Source organism: Episyrphus balteatus, chromosome 3 (genome assembly GCF_945859705.1).
Source record: "Episyrphus balteatus chromosome 3, idEpiBalt1.1, whole genome shotgun sequence".
Lineage (NCBI taxonomy): Eukaryota > Metazoa > Arthropoda > Insecta > Diptera > Syrphidae > Episyrphus > Episyrphus balteatus.
This window is the reverse complement of record NC_079136.1, coordinates 126,004,288-126,018,171: the sequence shown is the minus strand read 5'-3', so window position 1 is coordinate 126,018,171 and position 13,884 is coordinate 126,004,288. Positions and strand designations below refer to the sequence as shown.

General features: G+C 29.8%; 1 protein-coding gene and 1 long non-coding RNA gene across 3 annotated transcripts in view; one reads left to right on the top strand and one right to left on the bottom strand.

Moving 5' to 3' along the window:
- The window catches only part of LOC129916849 (uncharacterized), an 85,973-nt gene that overhangs the window by 40,518 nt on the left and 31,571 nt on the right, over positions 1–13,884 (top strand). For both annotated transcript variants that reach the window (XR_008772554.1, XR_008772555.1), the window contains exon 2: positions 11,417–11,602. This is a non-coding gene — a long non-coding RNA (uncharacterized LOC129916849). The remainder of the gene's footprint in view (positions 1–11,416; positions 11,603–13,884) is intronic.
- On the bottom strand, positions 3,314–5,064 carry LOC129916836 (very-long-chain (3R)-3-hydroxyacyl-CoA dehydratase). The gene is made up of 4 exons (XM_055997024.1): positions 4,792–5,064; positions 4,345–4,696; positions 3,921–4,266; positions 3,314–3,839 (listed from the first exon to the last, which is right to left on the bottom strand). The coding sequence occupies exons 1-4, from the start codon at positions 4,903–4,905 to the stop codon at positions 3,488–3,490; spliced, it is 1,164 nt and encodes a 387-aa protein (XP_055852999.1). The 5' UTR covers positions 4,906–5,064; the 3' UTR covers positions 3,314–3,487.

Genomic DNA, 13,884 nt, shown 5'->3' with positions numbered 1-13,884 from the left:
CTCCTCGAATGCTCATATGGTTGTCACGAATACTATTCAATGCATTTTTTTAGGGAGGCTTCACTATATGTGCCCTTAATTATGAAAGTCTAAAATAGCCTAAAAATAATTATTATTTATGGGGTAAAGTTTATTTGAAAGCGAAATTGCAGTAAATAAACTTCTTTATGGCTCCTCTAGAGATTTCATAAAAGAAATATAATTAAATCGTTATAAGAAAATTATTATGTAAGTTTTTCTTTAAACAATGCAAAAAGTGACTTAGTCCACTTTCATAATCATGGGCACATATGTTTGATATTTTCGTTTCATTTTGTCTGAAAGATTTTTTAGTTTTCAAATTCAAGGCAAGAAACGACTAAATTTAGCAACTATTCGAACAAAGGAAACCAAAAATAGTAAGTTTCCTTGATCCGAACACCCGATAAAAATGGGTTCGAATACTGGCCCACCCGATAAAAATGTGTTCGAATACTGGCCCTTAAGATTTTGCTATCTTTATCGTAAGAAAATCGTGAGAATGATTTATTTTCCTATAATATTTCAAGCTTGAGCGAACGAAAACTATTTTGACGAGGTTGCCTATATTCGAACACAAGTGTTCGAATAGGAAACTCGTTCAAATTAAGCTTCCTATGTTCGAACAGTAAAAATATTAAATAATTATTAACTTTTTGGATACAAATTGTATGTTTTTGAATAATAATTGATTTAAAATAAAGAAAAAACTTTTAATAATGTGTATTGACCTCAATTTTCACACAATACAAACAGTTTACCACAACACTCGCAACACTTTTTTTTCTACAAAACCCTTAAACGAGGGCACTCTCTGAAGGCTTAACACAAACTACCATTCTTATAAACGTTGACATGAATTGTACTAGTTGAAAATTTCTCAAGGTTTAGGGTAGTAACATATTTAGACTATTGCATTTACATAAGTTGAAAATCTGGAAAATTACACAGTTTAAACGGTTTTTTTCAAAAAGTGTTCGACAACTGGGAGTGTTCGGATTTAGGCGACTCTACCCTATACGAGTTCACAATGAATGCGTCTATCCACTTATGTAAAAAAATTACAAACCTATTTTTTAAGATTTTCGAGAAAAAATCAAGACCTAAAAATAATGCATTTTCAAAAAAGTCCTCCGAATCCATCGGGTGAGACAGTAAAAGAAATGTCTTTTTGAACTTTATTCTTATCTGAAAACTAAGAGTTTCTTGGACGCCTGGTTGCTGAATTATTTGCAATCGAAATATTTTTTGTTTTCTTACATTTTTACATTCGGAAACAGATATTTTCGGATCAAAGAATCGAAACAAGTCTTGGTTTACAGATATGAGTTCACAATGAATAGGCCTATCCATTTATGTAAAAAAATTACAAATCTATTTTTTAAATAATATGTACATTTAAAAAAAAATTCCTCCGAATCCATCGAGTGAGACAGCAAAAGAAAGTTATTTTTGAACTCTATTCATAGCTGAAAACCAAAAGTTTCTTGGACGTCTGGTTGCTGAATTATTATTTGCAATTGAAATATTTGTTTGTATTGCATTCGCGAACCAACATACGATTTTCAAAAGAACTTCACATTTTATAGCTGAAGCTTGGATTTGACACAAGTTATAAATAATTTTGTCCTATCTATATTTTCGACTTTTAGAGTGATTTATTTCAAGAAATGTAGGATCTACAGACCTCAGAATTAGATTATAGCAAATTTTATCTCTTCTAACTAGTTCCTATTGCATCTCAAAAAAACCTAAAGTGCAATTTTTTGCGAACTGGAATGTTTTTGAATGACACATACACAATAAATCAGTATTTGTTTAAATTTTAGTATACCATCGCTTACCATCATTAAGTATAGAAATCTCATTCTTTTTAATCAATTCTATCACCAAATGCATTTTATATGCGTTTATGATTTCGAGAAAAAAAAAATTGAAATAAAAATTGAAATAAAAATTGCCATAGAACCGTTTTAAAAGATCTAGTAAAATGCTAAAGCTATTTAAGTAAGTTACTAAGTCAAAAAGCAGACTAATTTTTTTCTTGGTAAATTATTCAGCATTTAACAAATCGTTTAAAATTTTGCACCACAACGCCTCTAACGATTTTCAATTTTTTTTCCCCCTAAAATTTCCTTTTTATACAAGAAATTAAATAGCATTATACTACGTTTTGTAGGCAAAATCATTTAAAATAAATTTTGTGAGTTGAGTACGTTATACTTTTCAAAACTCAAATTAATGTTTATCAAATCGATTGTTGCTGCAACAAAAAATTTTCAATATGTTTGATAATTTAATTATTGCTCGGATTAGTTTTTTTCGATTTACGAATTATTTTTTTTTCAAATCAAGTGATAAAAAAAAACGAGTTGGGTAAGAAATTATTATAATAATTATAGCATTAGTTTAATATAAAATGAAGGTTGGGATCCCACATAGGCCTGCAGTTCTTTTGCATTTATTTCTGATATAAATCTCTTACATAAATTGTTGGATTTTCGTGATTTCTCTATATGAAGTCCGTATGCAAATACGCGAATTCCATTCCATCAACCAACCTTTGCTTAATTTGTTACCATTATTAAGATTTTCTTTCAAAAATAACGTTTTTAGTTATTCCTTGTGCATTCCATTGTCACTTTGTCACATCTATTGTAGAAAAAAAAATGTTCCGTATTCGAATGTGGGGTACGAAAATGCCACTTTGGGAATTCTCATTTCGAAAGTAAAGGGTAGTTTTCATTCGGCTTTGAAAATAGAGAGTGTGTTAAATATTAGTACAGAGTAAGGCCCCTGGAAAGAGTATATTTTGTCTTCCAACTTCTATCCAATGATCGACCGCCCTTCTGAAATGAAATGTGTGTAGCAATGTTTCTCATCTTATTTATTGCAATTTCGACTGTACTTCATATAGCTTTTTCGCATTGATGTGGAGACTAAAAAGCTCCTATTAAAAGATCCATCACAAATGATTCCTCAGTAGAAACTTTGCCAGGAATTGCCTTCGTAATAGTACAGTATGGACAATTAATTAAAAATTCCATCTTATAAAGAGGAAGCTTTATATTCAAAAATACAATACAAAATACAAACAACTTGTCTCAGAACAAAGACTAAGGGCCGGTTTGTTAACACTCGATTATCTTTTAATCAAGAATTTTTCTATGGAATAATCCTTGATTAAAAGATAATCGACTGTGAATTGGCCCTAATTATTATTTGAAAATTAATTTGCTCTTAAAAGATATTATTTTTATTAATAACGCCTCAAATTGCTTTTATTTTAATTATTTTTTTTTTTTTAATTACAAGTCTTTGATTATTTTAAATAAATTTGAAATATTACACAAAAAAAAAAAATTCTTGTATTATCTAACTTTTCGTTTATTTTCTTAATTTTTTTACTTAAAAAATAAGTAAATTTCATTAAAATCTAAAAAATTACAAAAAAAAAAAAAAAAAAAACTCAATTGGAATGAATCTTCTTTCCACCTCCTCCACTACTTCCACTACTCCGTCCACCACCCAATTTCTTAGCCCTAGCCTTTGCCATATAAGTCATTAACAAATAAGTCCCTGGCAATACTAAAACTATCAAATAAACTTTCAAAAACGATGGCATATCAAATGCAAAATTCCATTTATTTGGCATTTCCACCGACAGTCTTTTGGTTTCTTCAAAATATGGTATATTTCGCAAGATAATTATTCCTTCACATAGTATTCCCATCGGGTAAAGTGGAATCCAGATAGTATATCGCAACCATGTTAATAAACCAATATTTGATTCAAACATTTGACTTATATAATATGGATACCTTAAAAAAACGAGAAGAGAGGGTAAAAGATGATTAAAATGGAAAGATAAAATAAATGAGAGTTTGAAAAAGAGTCATTACCTTACAACTTCTACCAACGACCAAATACAAAATACATAAAAGACCACCGGTTTCGTTTGCATTCTCGGCTCCAGAGTAATCATCAGAAAGAGTACGAAATTCCTCCCAGTCACCTGGAAGAACGGTATCAATGGTCCCCCTTTGGTATAACCAAATATCGGATGCAGAACTTCCAAGTACTGCAAAAGTTGACAAAACTTCAACGGATTCCCCACAAACTCATAAACCGTCGACATGGAATCCGGTCCATCTCGATAGTAGAGTACAGACATCACCAACAGCACATAAGTATACCCAACAAATTGGCAAAGATTGTAAAAGACCATATAGACTTTTTTGCCACTTTCTGGGAAGAATCAAAGAAAGAAGAGAAACTCAATTAAATCAGAAAAAAAAAGGAAAAATACAGAAAAACCCTTCTAACCCTTAATATAACCAAGTTCTTCCAAATGTAATTTCCTACTTGCCGACGAGTAATCTTCCATAACATCGCGAGGTTCGTCCTCGTCGATGACATCGTCTTCTGTACGCCATCGGTCAAAATCGATTTTTAACCAATGTGGTTTTTGTGGGGTAGCAATTAGTCTCGGCCACCAGGCCGGATCTTGCTTTCTAATTGTAAATTCAATTTTCGAATCGAATACTTTAAAATTCGAATCATCATCGTCAATTTTCGCAAACAAATTTAAAGTAAATTGGTATTCATTCAATCCACGAGCACCCAGCCCGTAGGTATTGAATTTAATAGATTTCTCATCGAATCTAACATTTGGTTGCTGTAAGATTTATTATAGAAATATTTGTTTTTCTTTTTTTAATTAAACAAAAAAAAAAAAAAAAACGATAGTATTTAATAACAATTTGTATTTACTTTTGAATCTTTTAATTCAACTTTTAAGGTAATTTGGTCTTCAGTTTGGGCCCAATAAACAAGTGGACTTAGTTGTTGTTTGGATGAAGTTATTGTTGATGTTGAAGAATTCATTTTTGTTTTTTTTATTTATTTCATAATAATGATAATGAACTTATTTTTGTTTATTATACAAAAAAAATATAATTCAATTTTATAATTGAATTTTCTTTTTTGTCGCACTTTTCACTCAGCTACACACAAATTTTCAGATTGTGGTGGTATCAATTTTTTGAAAAGGGAAATTAGTTTTGACATTTCACAGTCACAGAGTTGAAATGATAACAAAAAATGGGAAATTTTGTTGTGGATTTTTGTTCAGGGTTGGTAGTGATTCTTTATTTTAGTAGTATTAGTGGGAACAGTTTATTAAGTAGAAAGTATAAAGTACTTTTGGGAAGTTTTTACTACGTAGTGCGTAGTGAATGTTTTACACCGTTTCATGTATACCCCTTATAAATGCGAAAAAATTGTATTTTTTATATTTTTCTCCTCTCTCGTTTATCGTATTGAGTAGCACTATTCTGTGGTAGCCTTAAGGAAGCGGATACAACTTTCGATTACACTGGTCTGCAAGGAAATCCTCCTTTAAGTAAAACTATACTTTTCTAAAGGATTATTGTATGCTGATTCCGAATCCGAGGTCAGAATCGACCTAGCACGTCACGTTTCTTAGATATTACCGTTAGAAAATCACAAAAATCCATTTTTTGCTGTTTTCGAAGAAACATTTTGGCATAATGTAATCTTTTTCAATTAAAACTGTAACGGTTTATGAAAGAACTTATTTTTTTCTTTCAAATTCAGTTTCAATCTTCTTAATATCTCTTTTCTTCTCCGAGATATCTTAATCACAACAAAAACATACTGTTAAAAAAAGAGCCAAGTTCTCCTATGTTGAAATTATGCTGGCACAAAAAGTACTGAGATGTAAAAGTGTACCAAGTTCTAAAGTTTGGGTTCAAATTCGTGCCAATAAAATTTTGATTGTTCTCTTGACAATTTTTCTTTTAATTATCGATTTTTAAAGTTATTTCAAAAATTGCAAACAACAAAATTTTATTGATACGAATTTGAACCCAAACTTTAGAACTTGGTACACTTTTACATCTCAGTACTTTTTGTGCCAGCATAATTTCAACATAGGAGAACTTGGCTCTTTTTTTAACAGTATGTTTTTGTTGTGATTTCACTACTTTTTGCAAGGTATGGCTGTAGAATTGAAAATCTCTATATTTGATGAAAATTCAGTGAAAATGGGGGCGGTTGCCACGCCCCTTTCTGAAATTCTCAAATTTTAAATTTTTTCCTTTGTATAAACTACCAGCTCTACCGTTCTACCAAATTTCAAGATTCTACAATAATCAGAAGTGCTCTATAATATTTTATTAAAATTCAGCGGAAATGGGCGGTTGCCACGCCCCCTGGCTGAAATTCTCAAATTTTGAATTTTGTCCTTTGTATAAACTACCAGCTCTACCGTTCTACCAAATTTCAAGATTCTACGATAATCAGAAGTGCTCTATAATATTTGATGAAAATTCAGCGGAAATGGGCGGTTGCCACGCCCCCTGGCTGAAATTCTCAAATTTTGAATTTTTTCCTTTGTATAAACTACCAGCTCTACCGTTCTACCAAATTTCAAGATTCTACGATAATCAGAACCAGAAGTGCTCTATAATATTTGATGAAAATTCAGCGGAAATGGGCGGTTGCCACGCTCCCTGGCTGAAATTCTCAAATTTTAAATTTTTTCCTTTGTGTAAACTACCAGCTCTACCGTTCTAATAAATTTCAAGATTCTACGATAATCAGAAGTGCTCTATAATATTTGATGAAAATTCAGCGGAAATGGGCGGATGCCACGCCCCCTGAATTGAAAATCTCAAATTTTCGATTTTTTCCTTTGTATACACCACAAGTCCTATCACCGTGTAAAATTTCAAGTTTCTACGATATCGGGAAGTTCTCCATAATTTTGATGATCTGTCAGTGAGTCAGTGAATCAGTGAGTCAGTGAGTCAGTTACGCTTTTTGCTATTTTTGAAGCCCTATATCTCAGAAACTACTCATCGTAGGAGGCTGAAATTTTGTGAGGTGTTTGGTTTTGACCAGATCAACAAATGTAGCGAGTTTGAAATTTCTAGCATCTTTGGTGTGGAAGTTAGAGGGAGGTCGAAAATGGCCTGAGTTGTTTCCTGTAAATAAGGGTGTAGTGCCAAAGTTGCTAGAGAACTTGGCTGGGCACTACCGTGCCCCTTGATTTAAGTAAGTTTAGTAGGTTTGGCATATCTTACCATAAAGAAACTGATCTCTAAAAATTAATATATCTTTCTCCCTAGAACAAAAGTATACTTTTCTAATGGACTAAAGTGTGCTGATTTAGAATCCGAACTCAAAAAATTTCGTTCAGCCCTGGTTTTTAAAATATAGTAGTTTTTTTTTTTAGATTTTCTAAAAAAAAAACTTGATTTTGTGATACTTTAATGCGAATATCTCAAAATCCTGACGTAATAGAATATTTTTGACTTCGGATTTTTACTCAGCAAATCAAAAACTAGGAGAAACAAATCTAAAGCTTTACAAGGCAGTTTATCGAATGATTTATTACAAATAAGATATTTCTAACTAGAAAAATAGTATATACAAATTACAAAACACGTAAAAATTATCTTTAATGTATTTTTTAATGGTTTTCTTTACATATTTGACTTTTTAAATATAATGTGCGTTGATATTTTACATTTCCCTTAATTAAGGTGTTTTTTCATGTAGGATTTACTAATACCTAATCATTTTTAGCGAAAAAACAAAACCGACTTCCATGTATCAAAACTGGGTTTTATAGTTTTTAAAATAGTTCCTATGGCAAAAAGTGAACGAAATTAAAATGGGACCACACTGCAGCCACCAGCTACCCAATACAAAAAGAATTATCAAAATTGGTTCACTTAGTCCAAAGTTATGCGGTAACAAACATAAAAAAAAAAAAAAAAAAAATACAGACGAATTGAATACCTCCTCCTTTTTGGAAGTCGGTAAAAAGTGAAGGATTTCGATATTTCTGCTTTTTTGTCAATCATTATTTTAAAATATGAGTAAACATTAATGTAAAAGGACATATTTTGTCAATCGATAGGTTATATTATGAGAAATAAGTCCTCCAAATTTGAGGTCATTGTGACAAATAGTTTTAATTTTATACAAGTTCAAATGAATCTAAAAGGATGATTTTTTAGAAACTACCCACATTTGTCAAAAATCATTTTTACAAAAATGGTACCTGATAGAATTTTTCTGATACCAGATTTAGATTCAGGAAAGTCTAATCTTTCATAATATCAAAAAATTATTTCAAGGAGAAAAAAAAAGTTAAATTTTGCAGACCAGTGTTATTGAAGAGAATATTTAGGGCCAGTTGTACAAACGTGGTTCAGCCTCGGATCAGGAATTTAACTTGCCGATTTCGAGGGATTAGCAGTGGATCAACTTTGGTTCAAGGATGGATTTAGCTATTTCAACCTATATGGACCTAGAACCAGTGTTAAAAATCAATTTTACCACCGAATTCAAAACATAAAAGTTGCTGAACCACGGGATTAAATATTTGTACAACTGGCCCTTACAGGAGGCTTACATTGGGCGCCTTCACAAATGTAGTGACTACGTAGTCGAATTTCAAATAGCTTTTGGAATGTGAATTTGCACTACAAAGCTGTCATATTTGACACAAGAAAACATATGAAATAAAAAAAAATGTGTTTTGAGTTAAATAGCTTTTTTTCTCTTCATAATTTTTCAATTTTTATACTTAATGTTTAAATACTGCACAGTTAATTTCATTTTGAACGCTTTTCCATCAATTCTTCCAAAGGGAAGTTTTAATTAATATTTTAGTTGTATTCAGCCAACCAGAACGAGTTGAGCAAAACTATGCAAAAACCTACAAAATGGCCAATGGCCAGTAATGCCAAACAGAAAGTATTTTCTATTTTTGTTGTTTCTTCCTGTGGCTGCATTGAAACTTAGCATGGAGTCTAGAAATAGAGACATGATGCAGCTCTGCGCTGCATGCAGATTTTTTTTCCCATAAGAGCCCGTGTTATTTTAATCTTGCTGCAGGGAAAAAAGTGTACGTCTGTTTTGACCATTATGTCGATATCAGCTGCCATCCTTTGGGAATATTTATGTATCTACTGCTTAGTACTTAAAGCTACTTTGAACTACTTTTTCAATAGAGCAAAAGTAGTTCAAAGTAGTTTTAAGTATTAAGCAGTAGAAAAATGTTCCCAAAGGAACGCAACTATCTTTTAGGTAGAGCCTAGTTAGAGATCGAGCTAAATCTAAGCTGCCCAACAATATTCTCTTAAAAAATTCTGGTTTTTACTATTTCAGAAAATTTCGTTGTTTCAATTTAAATCAATTCAAAGTTAGATATATATACATGCAAAATCTTATATTGTAGCCAGTTTTCATTAGATCCTAAATAAGAAAATTTCACAAATAATCCCATTTCGAATGGCAAATCGTACAGAAAATTAATCCATTTGACTTTCGAGATAATTTGTCTCATATTTTTGGCTTTAGTGCAAATAGGCTATTAGTATAAAGTCCAAGTAAATTATTTCAAGGAAATTCATACTTAACATTTAATACCTTTTTTTTTAAGCCTTTTTAGTTTAAATCCTAATTTACCATGAAAACTGCAAAAGATCCAACGAAAGAGCGAATTAACAAACAAATCAAATTTTCAGTCCATTTAAATACAATAGTAGCATATTAACAAGGTCTACATTTTAATTTCTATGATAAAATAAAATATGAAACAAAAATCGAAACAAACAATTTGTTTTTTTTTTTTTTCACATTTTTCTTACGTTAAGGGGGGAAATCTCTCTAGACGACGGGTTTTTCAAGAATTTTTTTTGGAAAACTTAAAGCATTAATTAAAATTTGGAAAAATACATGATATTATTGGCATCATGAAGTGTTAACACAATTTTTTTAAAGTAATAAAAAAAAACAAAATGGCGGCTCTACAGCCGTTTAAAGTTGATGCCTCGCGTTTGCGCCGTGCAATGCCCAGGTCCAGTTAATTATTTATAATCAAAAGAGAAATTTTTTTTCCATTAAAATACAATGCGTTTACATTGCATGAACCTAAATTTAGCAAAAAAAAGTGTAAAACAAAAATTAGAGACCAAAAAAACGAAAAAACACAGTGTTTTTTTATAAACAAATTGTTAAAAAAAAATATTTATTGTCAAAATTATATTAAACTTTTAGGTTCATGCAATGACCAATGAGTTAACGAGTAATTTGCACTACATTTCGATAGCTTCATTAGTTTTTGAGTTACGTTGCAAGGCGCAGAAAAAAACGTGTTTCGAGAAAAATTCGTTTAAAGTTTTAATTTTTGTACTGCGATAGGCTCGGAACCCATGGGTTTCAGGACTATCTGGATACTTTTGAGGCTTCATTTAAGGCTAAGACCACTAAAACAGTTTCTTCGGTTGATAAATAATTTGTTTAGGCAACAAAATTAATAATGCAAAAATAAAAAAATTTCAGAGGGTTTTCCCCCCTTAAAAATTAAACTGTAGTTTTTGTTTTGGAAAATTTAAACTTAAGTTAGCTTACTACTATTTAAAAAATGTTTTGTTAGAACATTTTTGCTTTAGGGCCAATTTTTCAATAGTCAGTTAAACAGTCAGTTAGTACTTATTCCTAAGGATAGAGAAAAAATCAATTTTTCAACAGGCAGATATAGCTTATTCCTAAGAATAAATCTATCTGCTTCTTTCAGAGACGAATAAAATTATTCTAAAGGAATAATCTCAATAAAAATATTGTGTCAGTTGTCAAAGCTGTTTTGAAAGAATTTTGAAAAAAATACAGTGGAAAACAAGAAAACAAAAACAATCATGAATAAAAATGACGTTTAATTTTAAATATTTTTGAATTTGACAATTTTTTTTTTGTTATTCTGTAGAATAAATTATTCTTGATTGAAAAATTCAATGTTTCTATCTGATTGTTTATGAGCCTAATAACTTTATTCGTCGAACAGTTAACTGACTGTTTATTAGAAGATTGAAAAATTGGCTCTTAGAAATATATTTCATTTGTCACAAAATTCTACGTATAATTTGTTTAGTAAAAGAATTTTATTTTTCGCTTTTGTCCAATTTCATGACTACAAAAACTCGTTGATTTGAAAAAATCTTTGTAATGTTTGTGGCATTACTGCCTTAACAATACAATATTTTTTAAAAGCTCTTACTTGTTTGTACATCATCCCTGCTCTTTATCGATTTATTTCTCGCTTCTGCGCCCAACGTTTCATGAGCAAATTCAAACCTCATAATAACAGGGAAATTTGATAAAATTTCGTTATTTTCAAATTATCGATTTGAAAAAATTAAAAATAATTTTTTTTTTTAGATTTGTTAAAATGAAATTATAAAAAAAAAAATACTATATAATTTAAACATGTAGACATCTATAAGTGGGAGTAACAATTGTTAAAAAAATTCAAATTCAGAATTTGTTTTTAAATTAATTTTTTTTATTTTCATTCCAACAGGTAAACTTGATGTGAACATGCACCAAACTTTTCGCTTCCGTTAATGTTTTTCCAAATAAAAAATAAAATTAAATCATAAATTTTATTATAAACAAAAACAAAAATATTTCCATTAAAGTTAAAAAAAAAAAAAATACAAAAAAAATATTAATAAGCATTTCGCGATGTTTATTCGCCGTGTAGATGGTAAGTAAAAAAAAAAAATATATACAAACATATTTTCTTTCTTCCTTTATTTTTTAATTCAAATATTCGTTATGGTTTTGATGGTTTATACAAAGTCTCATTTTAATCAACAAAACAAAAATAAAAAACAACAATGAAATTCTTTTTGTTTAGCCCAAATGTCCTATTAACGTTAATAAATTAGTTTAATTTATGATAAATATGGGGATTGTTTCAAACACGAAAAAAAAAAACACATCCCCAAATAATCAAAAGACCTCGATAATTCGTATTTATTTTCTAAAGGCTTAATGAGCATGATACACCTCACCTCTGCTTAATAATTCATTTGAACCATGTGTTGTAAACCGTTTTTATTTTTGGAGGGTTCTTAACTTGAATACTTTAATATTTGAATAGGTATCTTGATAATAAGGTACGTCGTATAGAGCTTTTCAAAATTCAATTTCAGTCTTATTTATTCGGTCGGGAACGTTACTTTACGTGGATTATATATAAGTTTTGTTTATATTGAAATAAAATATTAAGATGACATCTCTTATTGCTCATAGAATGATGCCTATAAATAAATCAATGAGGAATAATCCTCACATAAAGATTCCTATGAGGAAGAAATTAAAAAAAAACAAAGTGGATATTCTTCATGTTCCAGGATGTGAAGTGAGTGGAATATTAATTTTTTTTTTTCATAAACAATTTTCTCATAGGAAAGTTTATCATCAGTTTTTGAGTTTGCCACTAAATTTGAAAAAGAAAACACTTCCCTCACTTTATTAACATTTTTTCGCTTGCTACCTATAAAGTACCTACTTGCCAAATAGGGTAGAGTTGCCTATTTTCGGCCGTCTCTAGTTTTCAGCCACCTTTCGGAAAATCGTTATTACTAGTAATTTCGTAGACTATATTCCAAAATTTTACTCTTATACTGTTCATTTATATGTAAGAACAGCATAAGAGCGAAATTTTGGAATAAAGCCTACGAAATCACTAGTTATAACGATTTTCCGAAGGTGGCCGGAAACTGAAGACGGCCGCAAATAGGCAACTATACCCTATGAACTGATTTTTTTTTCATGTTGCTATGTATTGCACATTTTTCATTATATTTCAATGAACATAGCAAATAACAATCCAATTTCATTGTTCACGGTAAGAGAGAGAAGAAAATTTGAGGGATATTTCATATGAAAATAAATACGTTCCATGGATATCCTACTTTTCATTGACGGGAAAAGAAAACAAGATAAAACATTATTTCTCACTAGCGAAAAATTGATTTCCTTTCTTTAAAAGTTATTGACTGAAAAATCACATTCTTATTTTACACGTAGGAAAAAAATTGTTCACATGTCAAAAAATATATTTTTCCTTGGATTTGAATGAAAAAAAAGAACATCTTATAAAGAAAAAAAGAAGAAAATAATCAAGTTTTGAAAAAAAACTCCATTTTTGGAGAATAAAGAATTATTTTTCTTAAATTACTCTGATTACTTTCCGATTTTTCATAAGAAAAATTAAAGTTAGTCACTATATAAAAAGTAATTTTTTACATTCGAAGTCGGGGAAAAAAAAAAACACAATACGTTTTCAAAGTGAAAAAATGATGTTTTTTTTCGAAAAAAAGAAAATTTAAACCGATAGCAATTTTTTCATTCAATGGAGAGCGAAAGCAAAAAAGAAAAAATACGTTATACATTTTTCACTACACAGAAATTTTACGTCCAAAATGTTTCGTTTTTACGGAATGTGCTTCCTCTTGTGACATTACTCACTTTCCAGAAAGTAATTTTCTCTTTTACACATTTTTTTTTTTTGAATTTTTACTCTCACGTCTGAATTCTGGCTAACTTTTGTGAAATGAAAAAAATTATTGAAATTCACCTTTAAATCAGTTTTTAAAAATGTGACTTAAAGGGACAAAATTTTATGGGACTTTAAAGATGTATGGAATATAAATTCGAAAAGTAAATACGTTCTGAATTTTTCCCTTAAAATTTAGGTAGCAAAATCTTTTTCAAAAGCTGTACAATAAATAAATCAATACGCTCGTATTCGTATTCTCCATACAAATATACTTCAGTGTACCAAATTTCATCACTTTTCATCAAGAAATTGCCATGTAGATGATTTTTTGACGTCAAAAACTATTAAAGGCGGATGTACCTAAAATTTAAAATTATTGAGTATGTTCTACATTTATCAGTTTTTTGGGAAAAGAGCCTTAAATTAGATATTACGCTCTTAGAATGATTGTAAAAGAAACAAAATAGATTTCATATTTT

Coding starts and splice junctions, on each gene's coding strand:
- LOC129916836 (XM_055997024.1), bottom strand. CDS start 4,905: ATGAATTCTTCAACATCAACAATAACTTCATCCAAACAACAACTAAGT. Junction 4,697..4,791: donor TTGAATTAAAAGATTCAAAA/GTAAATACAAAT, acceptor TAAATCTTACAG/CAACCAAATGTTAGATTCGA. Junction 4,267..4,344: donor AGAACTTGGTTATATTAAGG/GTTAGAAGGGTT, acceptor GATTCTTCCCAG/AAAGTGGCAAAAAAGTCTAT.